At 35.2% G+C, this 23,934-nt stretch overlaps 2 protein-coding genes across 2 annotated transcripts; both read left to right on the top strand.

The window, feature by feature from the left end:
* Positions 1–1,451: 1,451 nt before the first annotated feature.
* LOC119533433 (olfactory receptor 4L1-like) lies at positions 1,452–2,393 on the top strand. Its single transcript, XM_037835473.1, has one exon. It carries the CDS (start codon positions 1,452–1,454, stop codon positions 2,391–2,393), a length of 942 nt encoding a protein of 313 aa, XP_037691401.1.
* An 18,894-nt stretch (positions 2,394–21,287) lies between these two features.
* On the top strand, positions 21,288–22,223 carry LOC119532863 (olfactory receptor 4K13-like). Its single transcript, XM_037835119.1, has one exon. The coding sequence runs from the start codon at positions 21,288–21,290 to the stop codon at positions 22,221–22,223; it is 936 nt and encodes a 311-aa protein (XP_037691047.1).
* The last annotated feature ends 1,711 nt before the right edge of the window (positions 22,224–23,934 follow it).

The raw sequence follows: 23,934 nt of genomic DNA, 5'->3' as shown, positions 1-23,934 counted from the left end.
TAATACAGCAAAATGCTTTAATTAACACCACTTCTTCCTTACCGTTATTCCAGAGTAAAATTCTTTTTTTATTTTTCTAGTGTGAATATCCTCACAATTTTTAGAAAATGAAATAATGTTAAAGAATTAGAATTTTGTGAGTGAACACACACAGTACATATGTGTACAGAGAAATATACAAGCATATTACACATATGCTACCTTTGAGAGGCTTATAACAATTTGGGAGGTTTAAGAGTTGATTCATTTTATATTTACAGGAAAATAAATCAATACACAAAAGGAGTTGAGAATATATTTCCCTAGAAGAATTTGAGGCCAGGAACAATATTTGAATATGACATTTAGTTCACTTTTTAAAAAATTCTGATGTTTGGGCTAAACATATCATTTGACTATTTGATGAGCTATCAAGGCAAAAAATTGAAATTCCAACCAGATTTTCCACATTCATTCTTGTGCTCCATATCTAGAATGTGGTGTAAGCATATATTTGTTTGAGTGTGTGTTTTGTTGGTGTGTGTTGTAGTAGAAAGTTCAAAAACAGAAGAAAAGAAAAAAAGAAAAGAAAAGTGGAATCAAAAGACTTAAGTCAAGTTGGGACCAATATATTAGAAAACTGGGACCAAAAGATTTAAATCAAGACTGAGAAAGTTAAGATAGAAGTCAGCTAACAATATCAGCTTAATCTGGGGTATCACCTAGATTCAAATGCCAAGTATGAGTTACAAAGCACTACCCAAGAAAAGCTTGGACTCCACAAAATATTGATATTCCTGTTCAGAAAATTTCTGGAAAGTTATTGTATTTTGTTGTTATATTTTCTCCATGGGGAAGAGTATTAGAATACATTATAGACAATAGCCAGCTTGAATCCTCAGAAGCCACTTAACATTGGTATATATTAAGAGAGTGTTATGGAAGGTAAAAATATATCTGATGAACAAAGTATACTAAAGTAATACACTGATGGAGTATATAACCCCACTCATGCATATCTCTGAATATTTAAAAATGAGGGAAAAACAGAATATTAAATACAAAAGTAAATGCGTATGGTCTCATTAACTTGAATTATTTCATATGAGTGATAGTAATTTTACTCATTTTAATCATTGATTCATTGACCTCATGGGTCATGAACTCATGAACTAGTGAGAGTAGTAAAAATAAGTCCATATACAGATACAAACTATACTGACAAACTATATTAACATGACTTTACAATGTATTTCTCATCTATTGTGGCTTTCTGGTAGAAAAAAAATGCAGTAACATAAATATCACTCATATTAATCCATTAAAATGGATTTGAGGAAATGTTCTTCTCTCTTTCTACAGGAATCAAATATTCACTTTCTATATGTCCTAGCCTTCAAAACTATCACAGCTGAAATGATGACATTTTCCAGATTAGCTTCATTTTAAAGACTTACTGAAAATCCTACCTGATGGACATGATGAATAGTTCAATGATATCTGAGTTTGTTTTGTTAGGACTCACCAGCAATTGGGAACTTGGAGTTTTCTTTTTTTTCATATTTTTGTTGGCCTATGCAGCAATCATGACAGGAAACCTTCTCATTGTGGTCACTGTAACCTTTGACTCATACCTGCACTCCACACCAATGTACTTCCTCCTTGGAAATCTCTCCTTTCTTGACATGTCTATTTCCACAATTACAACCCCTAAGATGGTCCTAGACTTCCTCAGGGAGAATAAAACTATTTCCTTGTGGGGCTGCATGGCTCAGATGTTCTTCCTCCACTTTCTAGGGGGCAGTGAGATGACTCTTCTCATAGTTATGGCTGTGGATCGGTACATTGCAATCTGCAAACCTCTCCACTACACCACCATCATGAACCGCCGGGTACTCCTGGGTTCAGTGCTGCTGTCATGGGCTGTTGGTTTCATGCACACCATGAGCCAGATGGTTTTCACTATCACATTGCCCTTCTGTGGCCCCAATGTAGTGGACAACATTTTTTGTGATCTTCCCCTCGTTCTAAAGCTTGCCTGCACTGAGACCTATGTTCTGGAGTTGCTGGTAATTGCTGACAGTGGACTGTTGTCTTTCATCTGCTTCACACTCTTGCTCATTTCCTACACTGTCATTCTGGTCACTGTCAGACGTCGATCCTCTGGTGGACTCTCTAAGGCTCTGTCCACCCTGTCTGCTCACATCACTGTGGTCACTCTGTTCTTTGGGCCATGTATCTTCATTTATGCTTGCCCATTTAGCAGCTTTTCAGTGGATAAATTTCTCTCTGTGTTTTATTCAGTTATCACACCTTTACTGAACCCCATTATTTATACTCTGAGGAATCAGGAGATGAAAGCAGCAACGAGTAGACTGAGGACCCAGTTCATCAGCTCCAGACAGAGCTTCTAGGCACAACCATGATGATAAAGGTGTTTCATGCACTTGATATGCATTACCTCTCAGAATATGTTGTTATTAATTTGCTTTGTTTGTACATATTTTAACATATTGAAAATTATATTGAAATTACTAAATGATCTATCTTTATCTTTCTATGGCATGTTGGTTTTAATGAAAGAATAACTATCTTAATTGAAATTCAATTCAGATTTGGCATGATAAGGTATAAAAATTTGTAATACGGAATTCAATAAAAACTTCATTATAGTTTGAAAGCCATAAATATCCAAGCCAAGAGCCCAAGAGTAAAGAGAAATCAAATATGAATTTTTTTGGTCTACTTTTAATTCATATTTAGGTGTTTTCAGCTACATTCTCTAAATGATGAAGTACGCACACAATTGTGTGAACTCCTGTAAACTCATAAGCACATGCACATACATCCAACTCTTTGTGGCTAGTTATATATGACAGGATATATTTTTTTTTAATTTAAAAAGGCAAACCAGCTAGTTTTTAAGAGTGAGTACATCTATACAGTGACTGTCACCCATTGACGTGAAGCACAGATTTAGCTTCTTTTTAAGCAAACAGGAATTTCACCTGACAAGTAGGTTACAAGGAGCTGTGTTCTACTTTATTCTTTCAACAAGGTTTATATTTACATTTGCTCATATATCTCTTGAGCCTCAAGTAAGAGCTTTACTATTGGGTTAATCTGCATAAGCAAAGAATTAATGAAACCTCTACATATTCCAGTTATTCACATCACAACAAATGGGAAAAAATGGAAGTTCAATTTAGTTAAGATGCATATAGAAAGTCAAAAAGTATACTGAATTATAAAGGTAGACCTATGGTCCATGGATATTTAAATAAGTAGGCATTCTATGTGCTTTTGGGTATTAAAATCATAATGTTATGCTTTTTTCCAATACCTGGTAGCCTTTTATACACTTCTATTTAACGCATTTCCTACATTGATTATCAAGCAAGAGATAGATTAAACATAGTAACTAGAGGCAAAAAGGGTCTTTCAAAATGTATTCCTTCCATAAATGCATGATGTTTTTTAGACTAATATTTTATTTTTTAAAAACATATAGGAGGATAGGAACTAGGTCCCTGGGATCCTTGGGCATAATAGCATCTGATGAGGTAGTTCAATCAGAATCAAAAGTAGATATTGTTTCAATATGTAGTTTTACAAATTTATAACACTATTCCACATCCATTTCAGATGTATTTTTACTACAAAAATAATTATTGGAGATAATATAGATCCCAAAGCAGCCCATCACATAAAGTTATTCTATCTTTTCAAATTTAATTATTATAATCAAGTCCATAAAAATAATTACTTTGCAGGATTTTAAAATTAATTCTTATTTATGCACATATAGTGCATTAAAATACATCTTTTGCATATTGTAAAATCTGATTTTATGAAACCTGTTTAAATGTTACTATTCTCAAATGTATTTAACTCAAATTTATGTTTTTTAAGATTTATCTGTTTAGATATGTGCCATTCTGGTTTATTCATTTTAATAACTACAGAGTCTTCTATTTTATGTTATGTCAACACTTATTTAAATCTCCTTCTTTTGGGAGACATTTTGAGTATTTACAATTGTTTACTGTTATAAATATGATGGCTCAATTAATTGTACTTATATATGTTTTTGTGCACACATGTGATGATACTCTAGTATGTATATCTAGAACTGGAAACTCTGAGTTGCATGTTATAAACATTTTAACTTTACTAGAAATTGCCAAATTGATTTCCAAAGTTGTAGATATTTACACTTTCACCAACACTATGAGGTAGTCCTAATTTGTCCATGATGTCACCATTATAGATTCTGGATGTTTTTGTCATTGTTGTGAATTTGTTGTTTAGATTGATATAAAAATAATTTATATTTTGTTACATTTCCTATATTTCTAATGAATTTGATCATTATTTAAAACATTTATTGGACATTCTCTTTTCTCTTTGGTGATTTTCCAGTTCATGCCCTTTGCTGATTTCTCTATTGGGTTGTTGTCTTTTATCAAGTGATTATATAGTTAATTCAGATGCATTTTCTGTAAATTATCACTCTAAATTATCTTTACATTTTTTGTGTTTATAAGTATAGAAATCTTGACATAGTCACATTTATCAATCTGTTCCTTTTGCTTTGGGATTTTGCCTCATATGTGCAATGAATGTCTTTACAATTAATAGGTCAAAATATGCTGTTATAATTTCTTTTCTATTATTTTAAACTTTTCTTTTTCACATTTTGTTATTCAATCCAACAGGAAGTTAGCTTTGTTACTGGTATCTGATAGGACTCTAATTTATTTTATATATGGATATAAACAGTCATCCACATACCACTTATTATCATTTCCGTATGGATTGTAATGCCACTGTTACCTTTTATCTGATATCCATGTACACCTGGGTCTGTTTCTGGACATCTCATTCCTTCCGTTGCTCATTTAGACTCTGAGACAACACATCCTCTTAAATATAAGGTGCTTATACTAAGTCTTAACATTTAGCATGGGGAATCTGCCTCTCAAAATGGTCTACTTTATTTTTATCTTGGCTCTCCTAAATTATTTCTTGTAGATGATTTTAGAATAAGTTGGCCGGTTTCCCAAAAACGCTCTTAGGAGATCAACTGAAATTGGATGGAATTTTCCAATTAATTTGGGAAGATTATGGAACTTTAATATTTTTGTTTATTATAATCCATGAAGTTATTATATCACTTTATTTAGTGATTCCTTCATAATAATTAGCAACACTTGAATTGTTTGACTATTACCAGACATCACATTATGTTTTTATCACAAATGGAATCTCTGTCAGACTATATAAGAGTAGCTTATTCCTGATGTAGAGAAACACTGCAGATTTTTATATATTGATTGTATATCCCCAAATCTGTTGAAATTTCATACACTCATTCTTCTCATTTTGTTAGTTTTCTGATTTTACTGTATGTTTTTTTTAGAAATGATGAAGTATTTTTTTTCCTCTTCCTTTTCAAACCAGATGTTTGTTTGTTTATTGGCCCTACTGCATTGGACAGAACTACCAGCACAATGCTGAGGGGAAGGCACTTTCTTTTTTCTAAACTTTTGCAGTTTATACTTAAAATATTATCATGGATACTACTCTTCAGCAGTTAAGATGCTCCTTACTATTCCCAAGTTTTCAAAAGGTTTTCTCATAATAAATGATTTTGAAATTATAGAATTCTGGTTATGTAGCTTTGAGATAATTACATTTTCTCTATTCTGTTACACTAGTGTATTGAATTAATATTATTAATATTTCTTTGAATTTGTTGTCTTAACTCTAATTTATAATAATGTCTTTTCATCTTTCCATATTTGATTTTCTAGTTGTTGTTCTTTGTTTTTGAACAATTAATTGGATAATATTCTCTTTTTTTCTATTCCATAAAACAATTTAAATAATATAGGATAACTTATTTTTGAAATCTGAGTATAAGCTTCTTTTGCTCCCACTTTCCCTTCTACACATTGACGTGTACTCATTTTTCAGATAAATTTTAGCATCATCTTAGAGAAGCCTTCTCCATCAACCCCCAATCTTGATTAGGAATTTTTGTTCAGTACTCCATAGCAGCCTACATTGTTCTTTTGTATTATTAAATAATTGTGACTATCTGTCTGTATTTCCTGTTAGATCATAAAGGAACCATGAAGAAAGAGAACATGTCTGTCTTAATCGGTGATATTGCACCAATGCATGCTTAGCATAATATAGATATAGGGAAAATGATTTAACAAATCAGACTGCAGTCATCACTGACTCCCCAACTCTGATAAGGAAGCTCATTCTTCTACGTATTTTTAAAGGGAAACTCCTTGCCAAAATTTTGGGAGGCACTTTTATCAATGCCAGTCCTTAACTCATTAATTGCTTCTTTATATTATGCAACGAGGAAAAATTTAGAACACCCGAAGGCATATATCAGTCTTTTTCTCCCTGTATTTTCAACTGTAACCCATATATATATACTCGAAATTAAAGCAATGCCTCCTTTCACTGCATATTATGCATCCATTTATTTTTCATTTTCTTCCTTACTCAATTATTCCCTCCAATTCTCTTCACATAGGCACTTACTTTTAAGATGTTTATATTTTCTCTTAGTTATATCAATTTCTTATAAAATGTGAACTTTTGTTCATACATAAATATACATAACTGCCAATCTGTTTTCTTTTCTTCTGAAACCATCCATATTGTTTTCCATAGAAAGTTAATTGCTTTAATTTTATTATGCTGTAGTAAAATGTATCAATTATGTTAATATTACATATATTAAAATTGATTAAAGAAGAAAACAGAAAAATAAGTGGGCTCTTAATGTGCTATAAAGGGAAGCCTTGCTTTAATTTCAAGTATGTGTATGGGTTACAGTAGAAAAGACAGGGGTAAAAAACTGACATACGGCTTCCTGTGTTCTAAATTTTAACTCAAGGCATAATCTAAAGAAGTAATTAATAACCAGTCACTCATACAGAATCTCAATTACACTCCAAAAATCTATACTTTATTCTAGCTGCCCTTGTTCTATAACTGAAATATCCTTCTACAACATTGAAAAATCTGTTACCTTTTATGCACTCAATTCTAGAGTACACAGATGTAGTTTCAGAATTGGTAACCATACCACTGTAGAAAAAAAAAAAAAAAAAAACTGAATAGAATCTGTGGTTTTTCTACAACAAGTAATCTTTTCTTTACACTTGTGGTGCATATGAAAAATCCTGAGAGCAAAAGTTACTTGGGTTAATTCTACCCTATCCTCTTTTGCTGTGGTTATGTTATCCATCTATAATACAGTTAAGTTCATTTGCTCCATTCATTTTCCATTTGGGGGCATTGTCTAATTTCATGTGTGTGTGTATACATACATATGTGCATATATATATATATATATGAATATATAATGTTTTGAAACAATATCATGGTTTCAAAGTCAAAACTTTAGAAAAAGTATACCCTTAGCAGTAACAGTTCCCTCCCATTCTTTAAACCCATTTCCAGGCCCCCATTTTTTCCAACCACCACTCATATAACCAATACCATTGTTTGTAGTTGTTTCCTGTGTTTCACTATGGAGAATGGCTCTTTTTCCTGTTTTATTTTTTCTTATGGTAAGCTAAAACAGGTTACTTGCTATAAACATTCTTTTGCTCTTTTCTCATAACTATGTGTCCAGGAAATATCAGGACATTTGACCTCCAGATCAGATGATGATAGAGATCATCCCCATTCTTTATTACAGCTGTAAGACTGCCTTGTTAAAATAAATATAAAATGCATAGAAAAAAATAAAAGGAGCGCAATTCAAATGCTCCCTGACAGCTTATCTCACAACCCTGGCAAGCCCTCATTTGCTTGCAATTAAAGTTTCCCCACAATATCTGATTGATGACAGCATCTGTTTCAGCAGGATATTTATGAATTTAATCTGGTTTCTCAAGTCATTCCATTTCATCTCATTTCTGTGGTATTTATGGGTTGGATATCATGAAGGAGCCTGTCCCCTCTGTTATTAATTAATTATGATGCCTTCTTATCAGGGGGAAAGAGTCATTAATTTATTTTCATACACTATACATTTGGTGTGAGTTAATTTCTCAACTCCCTTCTGATGAAGGTTCAATCTTTAAGTGATTCAAATTACAAACACAGCAACACTGCTCCCCATCTCTCCATCCATTTTTAGGATGATTGGACAAAGAAAGGTTGAACCATATTCAAATTCCATGGAATTAATCTGATCATATCATCCCTGGTATGTGGAGAAAGGAGGTAGAATATTTCTTTTATATTTTAATGATTAGTGGTGTTCAAGTATGTAGCATCCTGATCTCCTATGGCTTGTTGAAAGCATTTAAACATTTCTCTCTACATGCTTATAATCCTGACAGAGTAATCTCTGTCTTGCCAATAAAGGATAAAATAAAGCCTGTATTCCTGAAACACCCTTGCTGCCAGATTGTAGATACATGATATAGCTTCCACTAATCACATATACCTACCTTGGGAGAATTTAATTTGATAGGGAGTCATGTATATAGCAAGCATAAGAATGGGAATTCATTTTGTTGACACCAGTATCAGCAAAAGCTGCATATTTGTAGGGTTAGCAATGCCAGTGGCATTTTAAGCAGGAGGAGAAAAAATGTGGGGTCAGTAGTAAGAGCAGGTCCCTTCAGAAAGTTTTGCAATGAAATTTTTGACCTTGTTCCTTTAAATAACCTAAATCTTGGTCCCTATTCCTTCTAACAATTCTGTGAGATTTCTAAAGATCCCCATCAATCCTTAGTTGCAAAACCACACAGAAGAGTTTATATAGTCTATAAATAAAAACACTGACAGCTACAATATCCCTTATGAGACCTTATCTGTCTCTCCATAGGACTCTCCATATATTCCCGCCATCCCATATGACCCACCACAATAACTGCTTTTTACCGCCTAGTGATAAGAGGTTGCATTTATCACACAGAGGAATGGCCCTAACAGCTCTTCCCACCCAGAATCCTTTTATCTTCATATGCCTCTTTGAGAACCTTAATCTCATACTTTCACAGTCCAGAATCAAAAATTAAAACAGCCCTGGTGCCAGCTGAAGATGGGAGTATAAGCAAGCCAACAGCTCTAAAATCCTCTCCAATTTCCTTAGTGGGTCTAACTTCATTGGTTACATGAAAACTCTCGTTGATAAACACCAAACTGTCAATACAACAACAAAAACACACTTTGAAGCCCTGAATCACTATTCCCTCAACAGACAATATTCGCATTAGAATCATCTGTTAAGGATTCCCAGGATTTCCCCAAATTGATTGCATACTACCCATTACTAACAGAACCTATATTAGGAAGTTCTCAGGTTGGATTTTATACAACTTTGTGATCTATTCCTTCTAAGGTGTGATTAAATCAGAAGGCTCTTGCCCTCAAGACATTTCCTCTTCTGAACTCATCGCCTGTTACTGCTTCTTAACTGGTAAGCAGAGGAGACATTGCTAATACAATGAAGTGATGTAGATGCCTGCTATAACTCATACAAAATCAGCCATGAAAAGGCACTGTCTCATGTATAATGGTGTCAAAGATTTGGGAAAATGGTCACTGAAAAAAAAAGAATTGAATCCAGAGTTATGAAAGTGAATTTAGAAGACTTGTGTGAAATTGCTAGTTCAGATATTGGCGAATAGCAGAATTTTTTAAGTGATTGTATTTATCATCATTGAGAAAAGAATTTTGAGCATCTAATGCATGTTGGGAACTATACTAGCTGCCAAGATTACAGTAACAAATAAACAAGAATTCACAATCTTGGAAGTCAGACAAAAACTATAAACAAATAACAACATCACAGGTTACAAGGTGCACAGCACAGGTTACAAGGAACATAAAGGAGAGAAGAATGAATTCTGACTTTACAGACTCCTATTATTTTACAGAGGTACTGATGTCAAATATAAAAGGAAATAGAAAATCAAGAGAATGATTCATTGCTTTATGTGTATGCATTTCTGTTTCTTAGGAATTTCAGTTCCCAGAAACCATCCTTTCTGGAAGCCTTAATGAGGTGACCTAATTTCCTGCTAAATTAAGCCATAAAACAAGCATCCAACTGTCAATAACTCATCCCAATTTGAGAAAATCTAAGCATTTCTATGTCTGAATAGGCACCTACAATTAGATTTTTACTTTGGTGTTGTTATTATTGACTAGACCACAACTAGTTCGAGGAGAAAAATTGCTAGAGTGGGATTCCAGATCTCAGATCTTTTATTGAGGGAATAGTTAGAATAAAGAAAAGCTTGGAAAACAGAAGTGTGTGCTAGACAAATAATGCAAGAATGTGCAAAACAAATAATACAAGTATCTGTTCACTTATCTTAAATTTGCATAAACTACAGAAGTTTGAAGGGTCTTCTTTGCTCCAAAGACCTCAACCATAATTGCCTCCACTTCTCTGTGTCCAGCTCCCATTAACTGACATGATCAATAGCTGTGTCCAATTCCTCTTCCAAATTGGAAGAGCAACAATTCAATACCCACTTCCTGTCATTATAAATTGCATTGTAGAGCAGATAAAAGAAATGGAGCTCTGGAAGCGTTGGCTAGGTCAAAGTCAAAAGAACAAGTTTGGACCTGATCATTAGTCCAGAGGACTGAGGAAAAGAATGTGTGCTAAGGTGTCAAAAACTGAGGGATATAAGGCAGGGGGGTAAAGGGTAAAGGGAAAGATCCTGAACTCTGAGAGTGAATTTCAGGGGTGATATCTGATTCCTGCTTGTTGTTTTGTGTTTGCTTGTTTTTAAATCCTCCATAGAACATAATCTTGAGATACCAAGTTGGGCCAGGGTCAACTGAATTGATGAGAATCAGATGGTAGAGTCGGTATTTTTGCCTCCCAAGCTTGAGCAAATTAAACGGTCAAGGAAGGGCACTTAATTAGGGAAGTTTTGCCTCGTTAGCAAGCAGTATGTACAACTATTTGTCACTCTGCTCTGGAGACTTTTATTTTCTGTCACACAAGCGTTTATAGATTCAAATGGCAAGTGAGCCAAATGGAGTCAGGGCTCCTCAGTTGTTACTGATCAGCACATGCAGTGTGTCCAGAGCCATGGGGCAGCAGGAGAGTCAGAAACCAAGAAAGGGTCAGTATCATAAAGGAAGACAAACTATTTTGGTGCAGCCTTAGCACACAGTCATCCAGCAGACCATCCACGGGATCCAAAGGGGAGGACACAACCCAGACCATGTGGGGAGGAATCAAGAAGGAAAGATTCAGCAACCCAAATTCAGAGAAGGCCAGAGGGTCAGTTCAAACAGTCCTAGGTCCTGAGATAAATGTTTTCCTCAGAGAAGATTTCCAAATGTTCCTTCTGGGTCAGGACAAATACTGGCAGGCAGGAGGAAGTGAATTTGTTCTTCCGGTGTGAAAAGTGTGGGAACAGTGAGAGGCAACATTCTAACTAATTACTGTGTTCCTGCCTTTCAAAATATTTCAGATAAGATACAAATTTTTGAAAACTTCCAAGTTTGTGGCTGAAAATATGCCTCCTATGATGTAATGATGAAAAAATCATTAAATTTCTTTAATGCTAAAATGCTCTAGGATGGCAGGGGTCTCAGTTGTTGTGCTACATACTCTTATAAAGCATCATATACTGATGGATGTTAAAGGTCTGTTTTTTTTAATGCAGGTAGTCATACAGTTTGTTGTAGCTAAGGGTGGGTCCAGTACAGAGTAGAATATAATCTGTTGTGAATTAGGAGAAGAGCGTCACAGCAATACATCAATTCTATACCCAAAAAAGGTCACATGTTAACTCAACCACGCAAGTATTTTGATTGAGGGCATCAGACAGTTCTACTCAAAGAGCACCGTGATACTGACAGTGACCTAGTGTACCAGTGTGATTCACAGCAGCTTTTTTCATTATCCAATATTTTCTTTTTCAGATATTTACCTATTAATACTAATAACTCTATTATCAATTCTTCCAGTATTTGTAAACTTATAAATGTAAAAATATTCGTATTTATTGACCAGATGCAGAGAACTATTGACCAAATGCAAAAGTGTGCAATACTACAGATAAGAGCACTTTGGTGTCACAAGTCATGAGTTTGAATCCCAGTTTCTTATAGGTATGAACTTTACAGAGTTTAGGAATAAACTAATATTTACTTCTTTCCAGCTATGTACTAGATATTCTGCTAAGTGCTTTTCACATAATTTCAATTAAACTACTCAGTCTCTTCAACTCCTATATTGCTTGTGGAAAAGATGTAATCATTGAGGTGTTGCACAACTGTTCATATGAAAGTCTGATAAGAAAATCAAGGCAGAAGCAAACTCTGATGGGCAGGAAACCCTGAGAGGAGCTCCTTCTGATGGTCTAACATTAAGTCCTCCAGACAGGAATGGCCTTCAATGACCACATCATCAAGGCCTTCAGACATTTGCTTGTCCTTTCTCTTTCTCCAGTAATAGCCCCCGGTTTCAATGAGGCCAGTTATAGAATCCTGTGAACATGAATATGAATAGGAAATATAAAATATTTTTCACATCTTATGAAGAAGTTTCTCTATTTACAAACAAGTTGGATTCCTAAACTAAATTTCCAAGCCCATTTCTTCAAAACTTACAGTTGTTTACATGTGCAAAGGAGCACTGTAAGTATCTAACAAATCCTACAGTTGAAAACTGAGTTGTTGCAGTTTGGTTCTAGCACAAACTCTATGTCTGTTTTCATGAATGATATCAGGTGAATGGCTGTTCAGCAAATGATATGTCCTCTTGGTAAATATTGGGTGCTTCTCATTAGAGTTAGGAGGGACCTTTATTTCTTCCTCTGCCCCTCTTGAACTCACACTCAGATGCTCTATCATAAGTGAAAAAAGAAGTCTCAAAGCAAATTTTACCAAACCTATAATGCTTATTAATAAGCAGAACTAATATATAACTTGTTTTTTAGTTCAAGTCCAATATGTTAAAATATTTTTTGTGGATCATGCTTTTGTAGTTGTTACTAAAAATTATTTGCCTAACCCAAATTCATGCATATTTTCTCCTGAGTTTATTTCTAGGAAACCTAGTTTTCTGTATAACACTTGGGTTTATAATTCTTTTTAGAGTTAATTTTTGTAGAAGGTATGAGGTACAGTTTGAGACTCATTTTTTTGTTTATTTTTGCAAATGGAGAACTAATTGTCCCAGCATCACTTATTGAAAAGACTTTGTGGCAATTTTTAAATACCCTTTCCTTTTCACTATGTAACATCAACATATTAATGTACTTAAATCTATATCACGCTAACAAAATCATTCTCTAGGTCTGTTTCCTTCAGCCCACTCTGTCATCTTCTCTCTTCATCCTAGACCTTCACCATCTTACTCATTGCCTTAACTTACTAGTCTCTCATTTGTTTGGTTTTCCAATTCCTCATTCACACATAAAATGTTTGAAAGCTGGGTTTAGTCACCTCTAGTAAAAGTATTTTCACTGAGATCAATGACCTGACTAATTTGAAATATAACACACCAATTCTAGTTTTCATTATCTGTGAAAAAGCTAAAGCATTTGACTGTTTATTTAAAAGCCTAATATTTCAACTCTTTTCTTCCTTGGTTGCCACGATTCTCTTCAATCCCACCTCTTCTACAATCTTCTGCAATCCTTTGGTTTCCTCCTATCCCAAGATTTACACCTTGAAACACTGCGTTTACACTATTGTCCCCCTCTTACTTCCGCTTCTCCCTCCCCACCTCTCTTTGTTATCGGTCCATGCCAAACCCCCAAGATCGGCCCCTGGACCCCTGTTCTTGCTGATCCTACCACCTAGAGTGCTGTTTCCTCCTTCTCTTCCAATTGCTAACATCTCCTTTTTCGATGAGACTGACTTTTTCCATCAGTTTACAAACCCAATATGGACACTTTTTTTGTTGTTTCTATTTAATTATTTAATTATGTTAGATATAAAACAAGAAAATCAGCCTAATGATTGATTATATGCCATCACTATCTCTGCCAATAGAAATGTTTTCAATTGACGTTTATTTGCATAAACTCATGAAAGCCTCAACCCTCAGCGCTCATAATGAGGCCAGCACAGGTGTCCCCAGTCTAATTAATCTCTCCATTCTTTGTATGGCCTCATCGTCAGCTTGTATCATTGTAGGGTTTATTTTAGTGTACCTTGATTTAAATTCTTGAGTTAGTACCCGATTTCCCCAGGCAGAGCCTAAACTACATCACAGCAGGAATCAGATCCTGTGTGGCCTGGATTTGCTCAGGGCTCCTAACAGAAAGGCTCATAGGTTAAAGGAGCAAAAAGAAACTATTTGGTTGGAAACAGGTAAAGATTTCTCCATGGAATTTATATGTTTTATTATAGACATTATATAAAAAATTCAGGAATTCAGCACAAAAATTAGTCAGCATGAGGTCTCAAGATCAAATTATTGTTATGTTAAAGAAATTTGAATTCTTTCATCCATGAACCATTCTTTACTGCTTTCACCTTCTTGAAGAGTTCTTTCATTTTCTTCCTGTTGTTTTCCTACCTCCACTCACCTTCCTCTTCCCCTCTGTCTTGCCCTACCTTCAACTTCCCAGAAATCAATGTTAACAGCCTGATGTAGAGTCTTATTATGATTTTATGAGCATGAAAAGAAATAATGCCAAGTGTATTTTTCTGGAACTAGTTTTTCTCACTTAGCAATAGATCAAGGGTGTGCTTCAAGAACAGTAAATACAGTTCTGATTTACCCTTTTAATAGCTATATAAAATCCCATGGCATAAATTTAACATGTATTCAAACATTCCCTTAGAGATGAGCATTTACTTTGCCAGCCCCCCACCCTCTTTTGACAGGCAAACCGTGATAAAATGAGTGTTTGTAGACATACATTTTCATTAGCTATTCCTTTCCATTCTTTGGTACAGCCTACCAGAAAGTAGTCAGAGAGCAGGTGCTTTTTTAATGGACAATAGCAGACCCTTAAAAAACAAATCTGTGATAGCTTGAATATCCTTTCATCACATCATCATAAGAGGTGAGTGTTATCTCTCTTTTAATGTTTAGCTATCAGATGGGTGGGAAGTGACACCTCCTTATATTATATTGCCTTCTACTGATTACTAAAGAGAGTATGCATTCTTCCCCACAGTTTCAACTGTTACTTGCAATTACTGTCTGTGAAATGCCTATTCATGTACACCATTTTTCTAACTTTTCTGTGGTTATCTTTAAAGCAAACAATTAGGAAGCGTTTTTTGTAGATGTGGCTATTAATATTTTGTCTGTCATATGCTTTGGAAGCATTTACCCTATCAAACATTTGACTTTATATTGTAATATATTATTTACCACATTTAAAAACAATTTGTCACATATATTTATATATGTACATAAATTCATATATATATATATATAAATAATTTCCTTATAGCTTCTGGATTTTCTATTTTCCTTTAAAAAAAAAATCACCCAAATCTACATTTTTATTCTAAAGTTACTTTTGCCTGTAATAATTTACTTTTCAAGTATTCTGTTTGCAAATTCAATTGCCTTGTGAAAGAGAGTAGTATACGTTTACTCAAAATAGTGGTTAGAGTATGGGCCAGTTATGATAAAGTTCACTTTAGTGGTAGTAACCATATATATAGAAGAGTTCATGTAAATAAACATTCTTAGCAGTCTGCTAGGCATGCTGTATTTTTAAAAATTAAACTTGTAATTAAATGATTACAATGTATAGAGGAAAGTCACATGTATCTGATTTTAGTCCTTTTATAATTGGCATTAGTTCTGGGTCTAGGGCTCTGAAAAAGACATGAAAAAAGCTGGAGGAGAGGAACAAGTCTGGAATATAACTTGGAATAAAGACCTATGCCTATTCAAACACGGGTAGAATTCTGAACCATGTGGATTCATGTATCCACCAATACCCCTTAGTTGTAAACATTTATTTATTTTTTCTTTTTTTAAAAAATTCAGTTTTATTGAGATATATTCACATACCATATAATCATCCATGGTGTAAAATCAGCTGTTCACAGTACCATTTTATAGTTGGGCATTCATCACCCCAATCTATTTTTGAACATTTTCCTTACATCAGAAAGAATTAGAATAAGAAAAAAAATAAAAATAATAAAAGAATATCCAAATCACCCCTCCTCCCATCCCACCTTATTTTTCATTTAGGTTTTGTCTGCATTTTTGTACTCATCCATCCATACAATGGATAAAGGGAATGCAATCCACAGGGTTTTCACAATCACACTGTCTCCCCTTGTAAGCTATATTGTTATAAAATTGTCTTCAAGCATCAAGTCTACTGGGTTGGAGTTTGGTAGTTTCAGGTATTTACTTCTAGCTATCTCAATTTATTAAAACCTAAAAAGTGTTATCTATACAGTGTGTAAGAATGTCCACCAGAGAGACCTCTAGACTCCATTTGAAATCTCAGCCACTGAAGCTTTATTTCTTTTCATTTTGCATCCCCCTTTTGGTCAAGAAGATGTTCTCCATCCCATGATGCTGGGTCTAGATTCCTCCCTGGGAGGCATATACCATGTTGCCAGGGAGATTTACACCCCTGGGTGTCAGATACCACATAGGGGGTGGGCAGTGAGATCACCTGCCAAGGTGGCTTAGTTAGAGAGAAAGGACCACATCTGAGCAACAAAGAGGCACTCAGGGGGAGATTCCTAGGCACAGTTATAAGCAGGTTTAGCCTCTTCTTGCAGCAACAAGCTTCACAGGGCCAGCCCCAGAACAGAGGGCTCGGCACATCAAGCCATCAGTCCCCAATGTTTGTGAGAACATCAGCAACAATCCAGGTGAGGAAGTCCAACACCTCTGCATCCTCCCCCAGCTCTTCAGGGGGGCCTGAATATTTATTTTTTTTCTTCACCCAAATTACTTTAGGGTGTGTTGCTCTTTCATTCTAATCTATACAGACCTACCATAGCTCACTTCCTACTCAAAGTTCCACGTAATTGTGTTTGAACAAACTGACTGTAGAAATTATATTGTTTAGAAAATATAGATCCTATGCCAAATAAACATCTCTTCCCTTGGTCTCACATGGAAGTTGAAGTTTTAACATACAGTCAGTTTTAACCTTTACCCTTTGGCCCAATTTGCTCTAGTCTTAACCAGATCTGCTTTATTCGTATCTCTAATTGAAGTCTGGGCTCTATTTCAGCTTTCTCTTTTTTTGTAATAGTTGCTGTATGTATTAATACTGATATTCATATCTGCCAAACTGTAGCTGTCAGTTTCAGGTGTAACACAGATACCCAATGTTCCTGAGACCAATCAGGTCATACACAAAGGGATCAACATCTCAGAGTTTGGGGACAGCCATTACAATTCAGGAATAGATTTGACTGCTGTAAGAGCTTACTATCTAGGGACTATTACAATAATCATTTCCCTGTTAGGCTGTGCTCTAAGAGTCAATTCTGAGTTTACACATTGTAGTTAGTCCATACCCATGACGCATTATGGTGTTTGCCTTTTTTCTGGTGTACTTCACCCAACATGCTGTCTACAGGATGCATTCACCTTGTTGAGTGTCTCACAGCTTCACTCCTTCTCGTGGTTGCTCAATATTCCATTGCATGCATACACTACAATTCACCATTCTGTTCCTCAGTCAGTGTACCCTTAGGCCACCTCCACCCATTGCAAACCATGAATGCTGCCTCCATAAATGCCAATGTGCAAATGTCCATTCATGTCTCTGCTCTCTGATCTTCCATACCCTGTAATGAGGATGTAGGACCTTATGACCCCATATTCTTAGCTTTTTGTGGAGCCACCACAGTGACCTCCAGAAAGGCTACACCATTCTGCCTCCTCATCAACAGAAAATAGGTACATCCCTCTCTCCATGTTTTCTCCAGCACTTTTACCTCTATTTATATTTTTCCTACAGTCTTATAGAGATATATTCACAAAACATACAGCCATCCACAGTGTACAATCAGTTTTCATGGCATCAATACATAGTTGTACATTTGTCACCACAGTCAGCACTTGAACATATTGATTATTATGAAAAAGTGTTTTTTTTTTTGGTGAATAATAAAAAAATAATAAAAAGAAAATAAAAATGTCATACAATACAATATAATGGTAAGGACGGAAAACAACACCACTACCAAGAATCCCATATCCCTCCCTTATATCCCCCACTCATACACATTTAGTTTTGGTATATTGGCTTTGTTACAGTTAACAGAAGCATATTGGAATGTTACTGTTGACTATAGACTCCAGTTTGCTTTGATTATGTTTTTTCCCAAATACCATTCAGTGTACTTACATTTTTGTGCAACTATCTCCCAAAATTGTTTTCCAAACCTCTCACTCATGTCTTTTCCTTTCTGTCTGTAGTGCTCCCTTTAGTGTTTTCTGTAGAGCAGGTATCTTGTTCACAAACTCTGTCATTGTCTGTTTGTCAGAGAATATTTTAAGCTCTCCCTCATATTTGAAGGATAGTTTTGCCAGATACAGGACTCTTGGTTGGTGGTTTTTCTCTTTCAGTATCTTATCACCCCTTTTCCATCTTGCCTCCATGGTTTCTATTGAGAAATCTGCACATAGTCTTATCAAGCTTCCTTTGTATATGATGGATTGCTTTTCTCTTGTTGCTTTCAGGATTCTCTCTTTATCTTTGACATTTGATAATCTGATTATTAAGTGTCTTGGCGTAGGCCTATTCAGATCTATTCTGTTTGGGGTACGCTGCACTTCTTGGATCCATAATTTTATGTCTTTCATAAGAGATGGGAAATTTTCATTGATTATTCCCTCTATTATTGCTTCTGCCCCTTTTCCCTTCTCTTCTCCTTCTGGGACACCAATGACATGTACATTCTTCCTTTACATTTTGTCCTTAAGTTCCCAGAGACATTGCTCATATTTTTTCATTCTTTTCTCTATCTGTTCTTTTGTGTGTAGGCTTTCAGGTGCCTTATTCTCCAGTTTCTGAGTGTTTTCTTCTGCCTCTTGAGATCTGCTGTTATATGTTTCCATTGTGTCTTTAGTCTCTTATGTTGTGCCTTTCATTTCCATAGGTTCTGCCAGTTGGTTTTTTGAACTTTCAATTTCTACCTTATGTATGCCCAGTGTTTTCATTATACGGTTCAGCTCTTTTACCATATCTTCCATAAACTTTTTGAATTGACTTATTAATAATTGTTTAAATTCCCGTATCACAGTTGAAGTGTAAGTTTGTTCCTTTGACTGGGCCACAACTTCATTTTTTTTTAGTGTAGGCTGTAGTTTTCTGTTGTCTAGGCATGGTTTCCTTGATTACTCCAGTCAGATTTTCCCAGACCAGAATGGGCTCAGGTCCCAGAAGGAAGAACTATTCAGTCTCTGGTTTCCCTGAGAGTGTGTCTTAGAAAATTGCTGCACCCTGTGATGCCTCAGGTCATTGTGCTTTACTGCCCAGCAGGTGGTGTGCCTGTCATCTGCAGTTCCAGACTGGCATAAGGAGGTGTGGCCTGTGGCTGTTTTCCCCTAGGCTCTCGGGTCTGGCTCTGAATTGAAGGTAGGTAGTAGAGCTGGGCTCCACCCCTTTCCTCTTAGAGAAGATAGACTCCCTAGGGAGAGGTCATTAGCATTTCAATGGTCTCTCTCTGCCTGTGCTTTCTCCACCCTTGTCTGGGTCAGAGCATTGGGAACTCTCCACTGAGCAGAAACAGGGACAGAAAGTCCCATTCAGGGCTAGTCCATGGCGACCCTCTGGCTCTTCAAGGTCAGTCATCACCAAAAGCCTCTGTCTGCTTGTTGGGGATTCACAGGTCATAGTGAGCAGTTCATACTCACTAATTAAAACCCAGTTGGAGCTCAGCTGAGCTATATTTGCTTGCTGGGAGTGAGCTTCTCTCTAGCACCATGAGGCTTTGCAGCTCAGGCTGTGAGGGGAGGGGACTCCTGGCTTGGATCTGCAGTTTTTACTTACAGATTTTATGCTGTGATCTTGGGCATTCCTTCTAATTCTGGTTGGTGTATCATGAGCAGACTGTCCTGTTTGTCCCCTCAGAGTTATTCCGGATTATTTACTAGTTGTTCCTGGTTTTTTGTTAGTTTTTCCAAGGGGACTAACTAGCTTCCACTCCTCTCTATGCTGCCATCTTAGATCTTCCCTAAACATTTATTTTCAATATCATTTAGATTAGCTGATTCCACCAGAGTCAGAAACAAAATATCTGTGACTTAAATCCATTATTTAAAAAGCTAAAGTTTAAGTGAACATTAGAGAAAAGTCCCTAGAAGACACAGAGGTACAAAGGAGACAGTTAGGAACACAAAGATTGTTTTCAACCAATATATTATACATTTTTTTTCTTTCATAGGTTTATGATTCACCTCACATGCTCCATTTCCTTGAGGAAGAAAATTGAAGAAATGTAAAGAAGTCAAGTTCAGCAGGTCCTCGTCTTAATAATGGAGATCTTTGTATTTCTGTGTACTGATTACATGTGAACACATATGCATTAATCAAGAGAATCATATCAAAATTGTTTTCTATCCAATATTGCAGCAATTCCATGAGAATGTACAGGTGGAATAAAATTACTTTGCTAACATACACTGAAGAGTGAGAAGGTCAGATGACCATCTCTAGTATTGAGAGTAAATCTATATAATTCAGGTCTGAAACAATATATTTTCTCAATAATGTTTAACATAAATTAACTATATGATTGACTCAACATTCAACTTTATATCAGCAATATGGTCATTGTTTCTAATTAATGTTTTCTAGTTCCATTAATGGAAGCATAATGTAAACTGTGTGATTTCAGCAATAATTTTTTGAATGTGGAAAAGAACTCAGAATTTTTTTACAATATACTAAAAATGTGACACAAATTTTCTTTCTGAAAACTTCCAAGGATAATGTACCCTCAGTCTGCTTTTCAAAAAACTTTTCTAAAATACTAATAAGCTAAGTGTTCATGCACCGCCTGAGCTGGGGCTGAATGTGAAGGAAGAAAGGTATTCACAAATGTCTTAACTAGCCTTGTCTTGCAAACTAACTGAGAAGTAATTTTGGATGATACAACTACATATCCCACACAGTTCCCACTGGCATTGTGGTCCTGTGAAATTGCTCAAACTAAAACATTACTAAGGAAAATCTAAAAAACAGTTCTGGTGCCAAGAGAGCTGTTTCCCTGAATAAAGAATAGGATTCTTAGGTAAAGATTAGACTCACTGCCATGTCAGTCTTAGTGAATTCCTTTCACTGTTTCTTATTATACCCCTTTAGACAACAACTAGCAAAATCATGCAAATGAATGGATCAAGTGTTTCTGAGTTCATCCTACTGGGACTGTCCAGTTCTCAAGAAATTCAATTTTTGTTTTTTGCAATCTTCCTTCTTGTCTATGTAGCCATCATAGTGGGAAACCTCCTCATTGTGATATCTGTCATATTTGATAACCATCTTCATTCCCCCATGTATATCCTTTTGGCAAAGTTATCATTCTTTGACTTATGCTTTTCCTCTGTGGCAACTCCCAAAGTGATTGCAGACTTCCTCAGAATGCACAAGACCATATCCTTCTGGGGCTGCATGGCCCAGATGTTTTTTATGCACTTCTTTGGAGGTGGTGAGATGTCTCTCCTGATAGCAATGGCCATTGACAGGTATGTTGCCATATGCAAACCTCTGCACTACAAGAACATCATGAATTACAGGGTGCTCATTGTGTTTCTATTGCTCTCATGGGCAATTGGGTTCATACATACCACAAGCCAGATGGCATTCACAGTGGGTTTACCGTTCTGTGGTCCCAATGTTGTGGACAACATTTTCTGTGACCTTCCCCTGGTCATCAAGCTTTCCTGCACTGAGACATATATTCTGGAGCTCCTAGTGATTGCAGACAGTGGTCTTCTGTCACTGGTCTGCTTCATTCTCTTGCTGATATCCTACATCATCATGTTAGTCACCATCTGGCAATACTCCTCCAGTGCCTCCTCCAAGGCTGTGTCCACTCTCTCTGCTCACATCACAGTAGTAACTCTCTTCTTTGGCCCAGTTATTGTCATCTATGCTTTTCCATTCTACAGTTACTCTATGGATAAGTTTCTCTCAGTGTTTTACTCTATAATTACCCCCCTCCTTAATCCAATTATTTATACTCTGAGGAATCAGGAAATGAAGGCAGCCATTAAGAGACTTTGCAGCCAACATATTGGCCCCTGGCTGACCTATTAAATATTGTCTGTCGCAGCCTGGTTTTTAATTTTTATTTTTGGTTCTCAAGATTTGAGTCTCAAATATTTATTTAAATAATTGCAATGAAAATGGTAACTAATATCAATTATTGTTTCTCAAAATTCTTAGAAATAAGATATATTTGATTAAAAAAAATTAATGAAAAATGTTTTTAACAGTCATAGTGCATTTATTATGCATCTGCATATTTTAGATTATTTAAAATATAAAAACAGAATGTCTCCTTGCAAGATAATGTGTCCTTGCAAAAATTTTATAATTTTCTTATGGCTCAAGTTGTAAATATGGAAAACTGTGGTAAAATAGAACAAATGTGGTATTATGTATAAGTTTTTATTTTTAATTATAACTTAATTGTGTTATAATTAAATTATGTTAGAAATATATCTCAATTTACATCAACCCAATAGATGTTTCCTGGAGGAATTAGGTATTGAATTAGAATTTTAAGAACTTTTTTATTTCTTGGCCTCTATAGGCAAATCATGAATAGTTGGTTATTAAAATTTGCATGGAAATAAATGTTTCAGACATTTCTTGAGTACTCAGTTTTCTAAAAGGTCAACATCATCTAAAATGATGAAAATCAAGAACTGTTTACTATCTTGCAGGTGTTTCATCATAAAGTTCTAAAAAATAATAAAAGAACAGTAAAATTCTAAATCCTCACAATGGTTGATTTTTAAACTCCAGTAATATTAGCATTACTCAATGAAGAGCTCAAAGCTGGTGAAAACTCTGTCTGTCTCTCTCTGTCTCTGTTTCTCTCTCTCTGCTCTCTCTATCCTCTCTGTCTGCAAATGCCTTTTATAAGATCATATAAGAATTTTCTGTTTGTTAAAGAAAAACTTGTCTATGAATTTCCTTGTAAGTCTTGACTGGTGTAAACATTGCTTATTTTAATTTTACTTGAATGAAATCATTAAATTATTAAATTTATTATAACCACTCACAGTTTCATAAAATTATTACAATTAGAATTTACCCAAGCTTATCATGTGTAAGTTCATTTGCTATCAATGTGCTTTCCCTGTAAAATTGTATAACCTGAACTGGTGCTTTCTAGAGAAAGCACCTTCTAGAAAACATTCTAGAGAAATTTTGCATGGCTGATACATTTAGTGAATTCACAATCCACCTAAATAATGATTATGTCCTTGTTTTACATTAGGGGAAACCAACAGGTTTAATTTAATAATTCCCTCTGGTAGTTGATAACCTGCCTGCTTCTTATTCATAGGTTTTCTTTCTCTTTTTTTCTTGTAAATGATTTTCCTATATATTTCCGAGGGAAAAAAAGATAATACGTATATTCAGAATCTCAATGTGTCTGCGCTTCACTGAAGCTGCCACTCCTTGGCAACTACTGGTACATTAAATAGTGCCAACAACATGATGCAGTTGTATACGTTTAACAAGATGAGATTTTTTTTTATAAAACTTGTTTATTGAATGTAAAAATATTGTTCTGCTCATGATGACAATTGTATACAAAAAATTTAGGTCAACTAGCTTAAGAATAATTGCATCCAGTTACAGTTAGGAGCACATGAGCCACTCTGCAACTGATGAAAATCACTCACATTCCTGAGAACTGTCAGTTTAACTCTTAAGCTTGAGTTTTCAGAATATAAAATGGGATTAGTTTACTCCAGAGTGCATAAACAGACAAAAGTATTTAGAATATATA

The sequence above is a fragment of the Choloepus didactylus genome, chromosome 4, assembly GCF_015220235.1.
Source record: "Choloepus didactylus isolate mChoDid1 chromosome 4, mChoDid1.pri, whole genome shotgun sequence".
Taxonomy (NCBI): Eukaryota; Metazoa; Chordata; class Mammalia; order Pilosa; family Megalonychidae; genus Choloepus; species Choloepus didactylus.
This window is presented reverse-complemented; position numbering and strand designations above follow the sequence as displayed.